Below are 13807 nucleotides of genomic sequence, written 5' to 3'. Positions count from 1 at the left end.
TTGGTTTACTGAAATGGGATAATGCTTTGCAATGGGGATTGCCTGATGCTAGATGGTGTGAGAAATATTCGCTTGGACAACAGTACTTAGGGAATCCTTCCAGAAGATTCCAACACAAACTAAACTTTGGATTTTCCTGCTTTATGCTGTTTGGTCTTGGTTTAACTCAGAAATATGCAGAGTAGTGACTGAGGAAGTTGAGTTCTGAATGTGAGAAATGGATGATTGGAATGTTTGCCCAGCTTCTTGGAAACACGTTCCAGTAAACCAATATCAGGACTCCAGTAACATTTCAGAACGTTACAGCTGGTCATCTGTACATTACTAAATAGTTTTTCTGACATTGGTCAAACAAAAGTAGACACCAGTAGTGTGAACAGAAGACTCCAGTACTTTCAAATCTTAAGCATAACCTTATTGAGGGATCCTCCTGGTTCATAATGGGATAAAAGTAATCCACACACAAGTCAATTAGGATTTGATCCTCTTCGCAAGATACTAGGTTTCAGAGTAGCAGCTGTATTAGTCTGTATTCGCAAAAAGAAAAGGAGTACTAGTGGCACCGTAGAGACTAACTCATGAAAGTTTATGCTCAAATAAATTGGTTAGTCTCTAAGGTGCCACTAGTACTCCTTTTCTTTTAGCAAGATACTAGTGTTTCTGAATGTTGGATTGCATGGGATGTGCTTGTAATCCTTTTTATGAATATAGGATAGTTAGACTTCTTCCTTCTTTACTAATAAAATGTTTCATTACTTTTCCAGGGGACTCTCATAAGAATATTTGATACTTCATCGGGGCATTTAATCCAGGAGTTACGAAGAGGTTCGCAAGCAGCTAATATCTACTGGTAAGCTTAAAATTGTTTCCCCCTTTTGAAGTAGTGTACTTCCTCCATCTTTTGATGCGTCTGGTATCTTTTTGTGCTGAGATTAGAAAAAAAAACTTCCCTGTGGTTCTTTGTGCAAAGGCACAAGGTGCCTAGCCTAACTACATTTTGTGCCTTTTTAAATTCAGGTTGTGTGTGCAGTTTAATTAGTGTTTGTCTCCTTTTTCCATCTGACTAACTCTAGGTTAAATGCAATATATATATACACCTTACAGATCAAGCTACTATGGTGTATGAAGGCTAAATAAAAATCTGTCGCAATTATTTGTGTCTACAGCATTAACTTCAATCAGGATGCTTCCCTAATTTGTGTATCAAGTGACCATGGTACAGTGCATATTTTTGCAGCAGAAGACCCCAAAAGGAATAAGCAGTCTAGGTAGGCTTTCATCCATTCTCTAGCCTATTGGTTTGAGATTGTTTGGGTTTTAATTTTTGGTATTAAACACATGCTAGCAAGACTGTTTCTCCCCCTCCCCCAAGTTATTTCAAAATGAAGTTGTTTTTTTCCATAGTAGCATTTAATGAGGCAAAAACTTAGCAATGATTAATCTTCAAGAGTAAGATACGAAACCCAAGATATCTATGTAGTGTATGGTTTTATACTGCCACCTAACAAATACAAATATGTGAGTGCTTTCCATAGAATCTATATAGCACTAGTGGAGTCCCTAGTGGACCTCATGGTGTTTCTGGTATTCCTGTTACCATAACAATCAAGGAAGTGGCATCAGAATCATTGTGGTGGATCTTTTATGTACATCTTTTTTTTTCTTTTCAGTTTGGCCTCAGCCAGCTTCCTCCCCAAATACTTCAGTTCCAAATGGAGCTTTTCTAAATTTCAGGTTCCCTCAGGCTCTCCATGCATTTGTGCCTTTGGAACAGAGCCAAATGCTGTCATAGGTAAGTTGTCTGAACTTCCCCAAGGGTTCTGTTTGAAAAGCAAGCCCTGGTAAGCTCTTCCACAAGTGACAAGGTTATTTTTTTTTTGCTCTGATAGATTTTTTTTATTTAAATACTGTAAAGGATGACTGGCTAAGACATTAGAGCCCCTCAGTTTGAGGGAGGGATTATGGTGACAGCTTTGACAGTGCTGTCTGGAAAAGTGAGCAAGCAAACCTTCATGGTGGGTCAGGCCTTCAGGCTTGCATAGGATCTGTGCTAACGAGAACTAGGGCAGGGGTAGGCAAACTTTTTGGTCTGAGGTCACATCTGGGTATAGAAATTGTATGGTGGGCCCTGAATGCTTGCAAAATTGGGGGTGGGGTTGGGGATGTAGGAGGGGGATCAGGCTGGGGCTTGGGGCAAGGAGGGGTGGCTTAGGGGTGCATGCTCTGGGCAAGACTTACCTCCAGCAGCTCCTGAAAGCAGCAGCATGTCCTCTCTCTGGCTCCTAGGCGGAGCTGTGGCCAGGGGCCTCCACTGTGCACTGCCCTGTCAGCAGGCACTGCCCCCTCAGCTCCTATTGACTGCAGTTTCTGGCCGATGGGGGCGATGTGTGGAGCCCCCTGGCTGCCCCTACATGTAGGAGCTGGAGGGGGGGAATGACATGCTGCAGCTTCCAGGAGCCACAGAGTTTTAGCCCTGACCCTACACTCCCGCTGGAGTGCCAGAGTGGGGCAAGCTCCAGACCCTGCTGCCCAGAAGGAGCTAGAGAGCTGGATTAGAATGGCTGGTGGGCTGTAGTTTGCCCACTTCTGAACTAGGGTGTGTGACCAATAATGTGGGCTTTGAGCAAACAGCAAAAAACTCCTTGCACTGATGCTTAGGACAAAATCTTGTAGACAAAAACAACGAGGAGTCCTTCTAGCATCTTAGAGACTAACAAATTTATGTGGGCATAAGCTTTTGTGGACTAAGACCCACTTCATCAGATGCATGGAGTGAAAAATACAGTAGCAGGTATATATACATAGTACATGAAAAGATGGGAGTTGCCTTACTGTCTTGTAGACAGTAACTTTTTTCTCTAGGCTACCAGCCAAACTAATGCTCAACAAGGTGTCCTATTGGGTTGAGAACAGTGAGTTTCCAAAAAGCTGCACACTGAAGAAATGTGCTGGAGATATTGCTTTTTTAGGCTGTAAAACAAAATGTCTTTGGTTTTTTTGTTTCAGCAATATGTGCAGATGGTAGCTACTACAAATTCTTATTCAACCAAAAAGGGGAATGCTCAAGGGATGTCTATGCTCAGTTTCTAGAAATGACAGATGACAAGCTTTGACTAAACTGAGGAAGAAAGTGTTTTGGTCAAAGTACTGCCTTGGTTATTCTGCTTCTTTAGAAGGACTGGGTATGTATGTCCAATACTGATCAAGATGTGTAACAGACCTCATTGAGAAGCCTGGCCCAACATGAGCAGAACAAGCTCTGATGTAGAGGATTTCTACCTATGTTAAACTCCTATGCTATTTTTTTCAATATTAGAAGGGGGAAATAACGGGGGTTCTGTCAGCTCTTCAAGAAGTGGTGTTAAACTGTGAAATTGAGTGCAGATGAGTGCCTGCCACATACCTGAGGTGTCTTGTACAAACTTCAGGCAAGGATGTGAATTTATTTCAGGCACCATATTACATCACTTCCACTGAACCTCTCTGTGGGGGCAGGAAATAACTGTAAATACTAGGTAACTAGGTTAGTTATACCAGCAGCTTGCCTTAGAACAGGAGGGATTTATTTCCCTTTTCATACACCTTAACATGCAGAAGGGAAGAGATGACACCGGTGGCTATAATAAACCCAATCTGAACTGCACTTGCCCTCTGGGCTGGAGTGTGGTGCAGTTGCTTTGTGGCCACAGATTGATAGTCATGTATACACTGATGTTCTTGGTTAAGTTGAATTAACTATCAGCACTACAGTAATTTTCAGTGGTGCCAAACTATATATATTAGACACACAGGCACAGTTAGGTACTGCTGATGTGGTTAACCACTACTCAGCATATGAAGTAAATTGCATAGGATACTATGACAAATGAAGTTCATGTTTGAAGGGGATGCTGCTGCTTCTATAATGAAACACATCCATTCCAGCTAAAAATTTAAGTTGGTTTAACAGTTGCATTGGGTTGCTTCTAAAATACCAACTCTCTGGGCTTCAACCAGGAGACTTTACAGGCCACTTAATACACAGTTTAAAGTTGGTGATGTGAAGTACACTACCTTGTGATGACTCTAAATCTGCAAAGCATTTTTTGAAGTGTTGCATATTGAATGGTGTTTGCTTAGGTGCAGTTAGGTCAAATCAAACAGCTATCAACTGACTTGCATCCAGCTCCCCCCCCTGCAACTATTTGGACAACGCTGTAGCCTTGATTTTGGAAATAAGGCATATACCATTTTCTAAAAAAAAAGTGAAATAGAACACAAGTTCTCAATTCCTAGCACTAATTACATGAGGCATATTCATACAATGCCTCAGCTTTAATTTCACAGATGCTTCAAAGTTGAAGTTCTAGTTCACTCAAGATTATTTAGCTGCAAATTAAATTTTTGGCAGGTTTCTTTAGTATCTGATAAAATGGACCAAGGACTAACTTTTATGCAGATTGTGTGGTCAAGTTTGCATGTTGCTTTTACGTGTATTTAATCATTTGTTTTGCACACTTATTTGTAATGTTTCTTTTTAAATAAATGACTAATTTTGCTGTATTCATTTAAGGTAAGCACTGGATTAACTTTTTTTTATACACACCCCTTTAACAGCAATGTTAGACCACTTCCTTTAGGATGGACAGTATACTATAGGAAAACTGCCTTATAAAGTCTCAATTCTCAAGAATAGCTGATGTCCCCTTTTTAATAAAGGGTCTAGGGATAAAAATGGTAAACTTTGAGTCTGAGTGTAAGATCTGAAACTTAGCCAAAAGTACTTCATATTAAAACAAAACTGAGGAACAGGCTCTAACATCCACTCCCTATTCTACTCATCCATGTGGGCACTAATGATACTGCAAAGTATGACCCTGAGCAGATCAGACATGACTACAGGTCTCTGGGAGTAAGGGTAAAGGAGCTGGGGACACAGGTGGTAGTCTCTTCAATCCTTCTAGGGAAAGGTAGGAGCCCCTGCAGAAACAGATGCATCATAGAGGTGAATGTCAAGCTGGGACTGTGAGCATGGCTTTGGCTTCCTTGACCAGGGGATGCTGTTCCAGGAAGGAGGACTGCTAAGCAGAGATGAGGTCCAGCTATCAAAGACAGGGAAGAGCATATTTGAATACAGACTTGCTAACCAAGCAAGGGGGGCTTTAAACTAGGTTTGAGGGCAAGAGATAAGACCACAGGTAAGTGGGAAAAATATGCAGAACAGGGTCAGAATCATAGCAGGGATAAGAGAATGTGGGTATCTAAGTATGAGGAAGAAGCAAGAACTTGAAATGCTAGTTAATAAACAATGAGGCATAACTGGCATCCCAGACTTGGTGTGATAGAGAAGGGTACAGCTTGCTCAGGAGGGAAAAAGTGTTCTCTTACAGATCAAAAGCTGTATACACTTGGACTTGTACAAAGTCTCTGGTAAGGTAAAAGGGATAAAAAAAACCAACAGGGATGTTATGGGAGGGGTCTATTACAGACCATCTAACCAAGAGGAGGAGGTGGATGAGGCTTTTTTTAAATAACTAAATCAGCCAAAGCCATGGTCATGATGGGAGATTTCAACTACCCAGACATCTGTTGGGAAAACACAGAGCATCAAACACATTCTTGGAATGTATTAGAGATAATTTTTTTCAGAAGGTGGAGAGGCTGTTCTAGATTTGATTTAGACAAACAAAGAATTTGCAAGTGATCATGAAATGACAGAATTCATGATTCTAAGGAATGATAAGAGGGAAAACTGCACAATAAAAACAATTTCAAGGCAGCTTAGCAAATGCAGGGAGTTGGTAGGTAAGAGCCCATTAGAAATAAATCTAAGGGGAAAAACAGTTCAACAGAGTTGACAGTTTTCAGAGACATAAGGGCATACCATCCCACTGCATAGGAAAGATAGAAAGTATGGCAGACCACCTTGTCTTAGCCAGGAGCTTTTTAATGAGCTGAAACTCAAATAAGCCCTACAAAAAGTGGAAACTAGATCAAATTACAAAGGAGGACTATAAACTCTAAAGGGATAAAATTAGGATGGCCAAGGCACTAAACGAGACTAAACTAGCTAGAGACAAAGTGTGACAAAAAAAATTCTACAAATACATTAGAAGCAAAAGGGGAGGGGTAGACTTGTTACAGTCGGGGGGAGAGAGTATCAAACTATGGACGTGGCAAAAGTCCTAAGACTTTTTTTTGTTTCAGTTCTCACCAAAAAGTTCAGTAGCAAGTGAACATCTAATTTAGTGAATGTCAGTGAAAATGAGGTAGTCAGGTTAAAATAGGAGTTAAAAATTACTCAGACAAGTTAGAGGTCTTCAAGCCATCAGGGCTTGCTGAAATGCATCCTAGAATACTGACTGAGGAGATTCTTTGAAAAGTCATGGAAGAAGGAAAAAGGGCATGACAGGCCAGGCAGCTTAACTTCAGTACCTGGAGAGATAATGGAGCAAACAATTTAAGCAGTCAATTTGCAAATACTTAGAAGGTGATAAGTAACAGTCAGCATGGATTTGTCAAGAAGAAATCATGTCAAACCACCCTAATAGCTTTCTTTGATAGGGAAACAAGCCTTGTGGATGGGGGTAAGGAGATGATGCAGTATCTCTTTACTTCATATCCTGGGCCCTAGTACTAAAGTCATCGAGTGTCCAACACACTCACACCTTTCCATTACCAGTTAATAGGTCTACTCACTACAGGTTAAAAATCCAAGGTTTAAATTTAAGATTTTGAAAGGTTTGAGGTTGTTACTTTACAATAACTAATAGATCTAAATAGCATTTAATCTTTAAAAGATAGTAGAGCCAGTTGTCTTAATTAAAAAGCAGCTATACTCCTGATGGAATTCTGTGCTAAAGAACTCAAAATTCTGCATATTTTATTTGTCAAAACACTATAATCACACCAGTTTCAATTATTTTGGTCATTTATTTCAAAATACCTGTCAACAAGCATATCTGTAACAATACAGACAAGATTCAGGAAATGTTTTTTGACAAATAGATTCCTTACTAAGCATATTAATACAGAACTCTGACTAATAATTAATTTAAGCTACACTACAGAACCATATTCCCCACACCCCTCAGAAGCAGTGCAAAGGCTTGGGGGTAACAGAGGAGCTGAGGGAGAGGGAAGTAAATTGCTGGGATGGAGACTGGGTGTAAACTTGGAAGGTTGTTGGGTATCAGGGATATGGAACAGTTTGGTTTTTTTAGGTGCAGGGAGGGAGTGTTAGGGAGCTTCCCCCATGCAGACCCTGGCTGACCCCTTGCCTCCCATTCAGTCAGGCACATCTGCCCCTGTCCCAATGTATTCCTGCACCCTTATGTGTCTCTGCCTCCTGGGGCCTGGTACCCCCTCCCCATGTGTCTGTGTCCCTACTCAACCACCCCCATCCCTATGTAACTCTACATCTCCCTCATCACCATGTGGACCTGTGCCTCCACTCCCATTTAGCCCCTGCCCAAGTCTGTCCTCCCCTATGAGCCCGTCTAAACCCCCCAGCAGCTCCACACTGTCTGTCTCCCCACAGCCCCTGTCTCCTGACCTGGCCTAACAGGCACCCTGAAGAAGTGGCCAGGAGCTGCAGCTTTGTTCTATCCCCACAGCACCCTCTGGTGGGCAAAAGTGGAACTGCAAAACTTATTGTCTGCTGGGAGCTGCTGCTGCTCTTGCACCACAGTACCCTCTAGTGGGAAAAGGGCAAAACTGCAGCAACAGTTCAGCTTTTTTCTGCACAAAAAAAATAAATCTATGGGGCTCATTAATTATGTGCACGCAGAGAAGTGCAGAATTCTCCCAGAAATATAGCTAGCTCATAAAGCTGATAATAGATAAGGGGGCCTTCTTGACTTGATGAGGAGGTTATGTATTGGTTGCCATAGTGTTGGCAAGACCCACAGATGTTAATCTATTGCTGATCAAAAGCACATGTATACTCTTAATCCAGAAGACATTGCAGACCCATTACAACTTCAGAGAACAGGAAATGCTCTGACACCATCTTAACATCTACAAGACAGTCCAAAATCCTGAAAAGAAAAATTGTTAGCCAGTACAATAAATACAGTAACAGGGAGTTCCCAATTCAATTTCTTCAGTGAAATTTCTACACATTTGCTAACAGCAAGAGTCACACCATAAAAGGATCAGTAAGAATTAATTTTCTTCCAAGTGGGTACTCACATTTCCAATAGGTCTCCTTTCAAAATGAGACGGTAACAAGGTTTCCCACACTCTTCTTCAACTGCGATGCTTTGAATACTGCTGTTTTTCTTACAGTTTCAGCACGAGAATGAAAGGAAATAAATATTGTCCCTGCACCTCCAATCAATGAACCAACCAGGGGAGATCATACTAATCTGATTTACATTTTAGAAATAAATTTAAAATTATAGCAATTTATATTAAGGCCTAGATTTACTGTAATCTATTGAACTCTAAATTAAAGAAAGCCAAACTGCTGGATGAAACTGACCAACACCCAGAATCAGGTTGCTGAAGCACTAATCTGGTTTTCGATAGCAGTATCATCTTCTGCAGGTTCAGAATGTTTTCATTTCAGTTCAATGACTAGTTCATTCAAAACTAAGCAAGCAGCTGTAAGTTAAAGCAGAAGGAAAGCTTGTTTTTTTCTTCCAATTTATGAATAAAAATGAGATAAATATCCAAGACATGACTACCAGAAACAAATCAGTTCAATTCACTCACTACACAAATTCAAAAGGTTTTTGGTAACCCTGTTTCCCCTTGTGTGTCCAGCACATTTAAGGTAGGTTTACTTAATAAAAACAATTTGAAGTTGCTGTTTATGTGCATTTTTGATTGAATTCCAACTTCCATCCATTTGCAGACTGACACAAATCACAAGTAAAAAATTAATCTACTAAATAAATGCATCATTCACCATTTTGGAACAATAAAAAATCTGAATAAATGTATGTTAAGCTATATAACTGTTTGTATAAATATACTTTATCTTCTTGGTGAGCAAAAAGTAGTACCAAATTTAGTGTGAAGAATGTGTTTAGTTGCAAATCTACATGTTTAATGGTTAACATCCAATGAGAATCAACATCTCTAGAAAAATGACTAAAGTACAAAACTGATACTTAAATCAAGACTTCCTACTTTCTGATTTTAATCAGGATTAAAATTGGTGATTTAAATCATTTCACTCTGGAACAAAAACAATGAAAATTGAAAAAATCTCTCATCCCTATTTTCTCTTCTGTCTAGTAATCTAAACTGGAAAGTGATTTACTCACCCAAGCACTTTCACAGATATCCTTGTGGTTAGTACAGGCTGCTGTACCTAAATCAGTGAAATCAAGAGTAGTGTAATAGTAAACTGTTGTGCATTTATGCAAAGTGACAAACAGACAAAAATCTGTGTGAGGGCTCAACATTCAGATAACTTCACTTACTAGAAAAAAATGAGTGTTTTGTCCCACTGTAGCAGCAGTCCTTTCTGGTTGTATTGGGCTCTGAATATGGCCCGCACGAGGAGAGGCCTGAGAATATTCTTGTTCAAGGACTAAAAAAGAGGATCCTATCTCCCAGGGGCTTCGGTTAAAGTCTTGCTGTCTGGAGTGAGTGCCACCACCCACTCCACCCCAATTTCATAAAAGCTAGTCTTCTCCTTGGAGAGGTGGGGTTTTGGAGACATTGCCATAAAGAGTCACATCTCACAGGGAAGTCAGCATAAGAGCAAGACACAGACTAGCACTGGGTGCTAGTGAACACTTTAATCTTCCATATTTGAATCAGCAAAGTTAGAGCCAATTGTAAACGAGCTCTAAATAAGGCGTGAAGTTATAAAATGCTTTGGTCAAATCCCATTTAGAGTACTACAAGCTGGGTTGCTTATATTAGACACTTTCACAGCCTTTTTCATAAAAGCAGGGTTAAAAAGGAGAGATGGACACTGGAAGGAATCCAAGGGAAGGTAGTTAGCATAATACAGTACATCACAGTCATAAGAGGCAACTGGATCAAAGACCAATCAATATTAGACGGAGGCCAAACCCCCATATTTATGGCACATTTGGGCAAGTTTTTGGTCAGTCAAAGCCAAAGCAAGGTGGCTGTGAGATTCTACTCTGACTCAGTTCTACCACCAAATGTGTTTGACATTAAGCAGAGTATAATATATTGAACTACCAAAGGAACAGTTTGATTTAAAAATAACCTGATATTGTCAATTCATTTAGGATTGAATTTTAAGTAGTTAAATCCTGTACTGCATCCGTGGAAGAGGTTATGCATTTTTGTACTTGAGAATTTTTAAAGACTGCTTGGAAACCCACACATTAAAAGAAAAATATATCCCACAGCTTTCATGCACAGGATTTATCTCCTTTAATGAAGGCAAATTCCTGTGACAAACTCCAGGTGGCTCAAATGGTTTTAGTCAAGATCTGCTACCAAATTTCCATTTGCAGAACCTTCAGGGTATGAAAGAGTTAGTGCCAAATCTGTTCCATACTCGGCGGGATCAGGAAGAGTATGCCAGCACAGCCTTTGTCTGCTTAAACATTCAGGACCAAGTCACCACTTGCTCTGCTATTAGCAGCTATATTGGCACGGCCAGTATAAACTCTGACAAGCAGCACACCTAAGTGAACGCTTCATAAACACACTTGTTGAGTAACTGTTAGACTTAATTTAGTGACATATTTTGAATAATTTAACATTTATTAAAAAGATTTCACTCATTCACTCATTTCTAGTTGTGAACAGACTCACTTCTGAATATAAACCAAGTTCTAATCAGTAGGTTTATATCCAACTACTGCCTTGATTTTAAATTAAATCTACATGGCTGTGTATAAATTATGAAGTGTCCGATAACAAAAACCAGATTACTATTGAGGGACGCTTATTGTTCTACATTTTTTTAAAACTCCCATTAACACTTTGAGTAACATTCTGGAGTTTTACATCATGGATTTTTTAAAAATGCCTCTTATAAACTCAGCTAGTGTACAGTATTTTTCATAATTTTTAATATGTATTATCTGCATTGACATTGTAACAGCTCCATTTTGTGGATTAACATGATAGTACAGATTTCTCAATTTGGTCTTCAGGTAAATAGAGTTTCCTAAAGCTGCCTAAATATAAGCCATTTCAGTCCATCATGAAAATACAGATTTTTCTTTTTGAAATGGAAAACAAATATTTATATAAATAATGGCATAATAACAGAAAGTAACAAACTGGAATTCAAAGTTTAAACCCACTCTCCAGCCTTCACTCACCTCGCTGTATGAAGGAACAAGACATTATGTGAATTAAAGACTGAACAGCAACCTAAACTTTTAGTTTAATTTGGAAATGTAAGGTGGAATCTATTACCACAATTAAAGTGAATAATTACCAATACATTTTAAACTGTTCAACCGCAGAACACACACTTTAAAAAAAACAAACTTTTATTATAATAATATGGTAGCCACTGTTAGAAAACCACAACAGCTACTCTTAATGGAGACCCCAGAGGGTCAGTGTATGACATCAAAAGTTTTATGGATAAACTGGTCAGATTAATTTCTACAGATGGGTGCTTAAGCTTAAAAATACTGAATATACCTCTGACAAGATAATTTTTTACTCTCTTTTTAAAAGGACTTGTGATAAAGAATTTTATCTTTTCTAAATGAAGAACAGTCTGTTATCTTAAACATACACAATATTAAGCGAGACTCTTGTTTTACTTTCGACTGGAAAAATATACCAGGGACAGTCAAAGTCAACACAAAGTAACAAACAGCAAAAGGTAGCAAGAAAGAGAAACAGGTAAGTGCAGCTCTGGTCAAATTCATAGCAGTTCTTTACGTCAGTTAACGGCTCATTTACATTGTAATTTCTAATCAGTTACATGCAAGCCCGAAGAAGCATTTGATCACTACACATGGTAATAAAATTTGATTAAATTTATCAGGCAACTGCTAAAATATGAAAATTTGCAGATGTAATAAAGTAGCTTTATCTGAACTTTAACAGAACAGACAAAAGTAAATCATTCCATTGGTTAAAAAAACCCTACATTCAGTTTTTTACGAAACAAAATTTCACATGAAAAGTATTGTGTGATTCCAAAGTTTCCGGAGTAGAAATGGAGTGATTTGAAATGTCGAAGACCCCATTATTTTGCAAAGAAATGAAAATACACCTCAAAAATTTCTAATTCCACATGTGAACAACAAAATACTGCATATCTACCAACAACTGCATTGGGTAGGTCATTATGAAAGGCTAGCTGCCAAGATGTAGGAAATGGCTCCTTGCCTCTGTTCCCTTTAAGGAATATACAATCGTTTGAAACCAGTTCACACTAAGCGCTTATCATGCTGCCATTACACTGAGATACTCAGTCCTTAAAATAATCCAATAAAGATTTTATAAAGCTGCGGACCTCCCCAACACTGGATTTCTCCTCAGTGTACACAGAGTTAGTTCAGTAGGGGGTGGGGAGGAGCAGGGTCACAGCCTCTGGAACAAGATGTTTTGCAGTTTGATTTTTTTAAATTATTGAGTTTTAAGGCCACCTGTGTTGTTTTTTCAGTGCTGAAAGTTGAAGTCTGATCACAGGGCCCCTTTCCCCACTGCGTGAGAACATGTTCCAATGTTTTAGGTGTTATATTTAAGTGTCTCCTTTTGGCACCATGGAGTTGATTTTTTTTTTTTCCCCCCAAGAAAAAGAAAAAAGAAAACTCCACTAAGCTTCTAGTTCTGGCTGCCTTGATCACTCACTGCAACAGATGGGGTGTCCACATTAACAGCTATGACTATGCTTTCTCCATCCTCTGTTTTGATACGTTTAAGTTCCTGTTGTTCTGACTGGTCTCCATTCTGGCGTTTTGTTGGAAGAGATGCTGATGCAGATGCATGGGTTGCTAACATATGCAAAGGACTTGCAGCAGCTGTAAGAATGATAATGAAAAACTTCAGATTCCAAATTAATTTTGAAACAGACAATACAAGAGTCAAACTCTAATTAAACATTATGAATTCCTCTATTATTTGTTTTACAGCAGCGCATTAGAGGCCCCAATCTGGATTCAGGGCACATTCTTCTAGTCACTGTACAAACGTAAGAATCCCTGCCCTTGAAGAACTTACCATTTAAATAGTCAAGAAAAAGGGTGGCAGAAAGGAAGCGTCTTCACTCTGTGGCCAGGGAACTAAGGCACAGAGAGATTAAGTGACTTAACCCACCATCACACATGGAGTCTCTGGCACAGCTGGGAAGTGCTCTCTAGTTATTCCCCATTACTTCCTTTGGCAACAAGGGACTAGCATATTATGCTGAAGTTATGGTTTTAAATGTATTTTAAAACTTCACTCTGCACTGCATTTGCAGATTTCCCCAATATACTGATGTAAACAAGATGAACAGAATCTGGAATTTCTAGAAAAAAACATTTACAAAATCAAAACCAAACAACAAAACTCACTGTTCTGAGAGCAGGGTTTGAATGGTGAACAAATAATGCAATGCTGGCCACACACTGAACAAGAAGGATAAAACGAACTATTGAGTGGCTGTTCATTCAGTAAGCACTGAATGAGGCAGGGGTCCTGTAGAAAAAGTAGTATGTGATCATGTAATTAAAGACTGTATCATAATGCATATGGAGGCTAAACTGAGGTTGCATGGGCAACCTTAATTTCAGCATTACCTAACTTGTGTGCTTGCCTTTGCCACCTTAATTTTTTAAGCATAGTTTTTGTATGCAACAGTGTAATGTATACAGCAAATAAAACACTGATGCACTGTAGTACAAAACCTTTCATCATATTGCTGACTTCTCTT

General features: G+C 39.2%; 2 protein-coding genes across 6 annotated transcripts in view; one reads left to right on the top strand and one right to left on the bottom strand.

Moving 5' to 3' along the window:
- Positions 1 to 4542, top strand: part of WDR45B (WD repeat domain 45B) — a 30458-nt gene extending 25916 nt beyond the window's left edge. For 3 of the 4 annotated variants that reach the window (XM_077833332.1, XM_077833333.1, XM_077833335.1), the window contains 4 exons: positions 765 to 850; positions 1167 to 1268; positions 1671 to 1792; positions 3007 to 4542. In XM_077833332.1, the coding sequence (XP_077689458.1) occupies positions 765 to 850; positions 1167 to 1268; positions 1671 to 1792; positions 3007 to 3113 (417 nt within the window). In that variant the 3' untranslated portion in view covers positions 3114 to 4542. The remainder of the gene's footprint in view (positions 1 to 764; positions 851 to 1166; positions 1269 to 1670; positions 1793 to 3006) is intronic. The other variant, XM_077833334.1, reaches the window with a different exon arrangement.
- A 6430-nt stretch (positions 4543 to 10972) lies between these two features.
- The window catches only part of FOXK2 (forkhead box K2), a 64244-nt gene continuing 61409 nt past the window's right edge, over positions 10973 to 13807 (bottom strand). For both annotated transcript variants that reach the window (XM_077833445.1, XM_077833446.1), the window contains exon 9: positions 10973 to 12914. In XM_077833445.1, the coding sequence (XP_077689571.1) occupies positions 12718 to 12914 (197 nt within the window). In that variant the 3' untranslated portion in view covers positions 10973 to 12717. The remainder of the gene's footprint in view (positions 12915 to 13807) is intronic.

The sequence above is a fragment of the Eretmochelys imbricata genome, chromosome 14, assembly GCF_965152235.1.
Source record: "Eretmochelys imbricata isolate rEreImb1 chromosome 14, rEreImb1.hap1, whole genome shotgun sequence".
Classification (NCBI taxonomy): domain Eukaryota; kingdom Metazoa; phylum Chordata; order Testudines; family Cheloniidae; genus Eretmochelys; species Eretmochelys imbricata.
The sequence above is the reverse complement of the archived record's forward strand: the minus strand, read 5'-3'. Positions and strand labels throughout refer to the sequence as shown.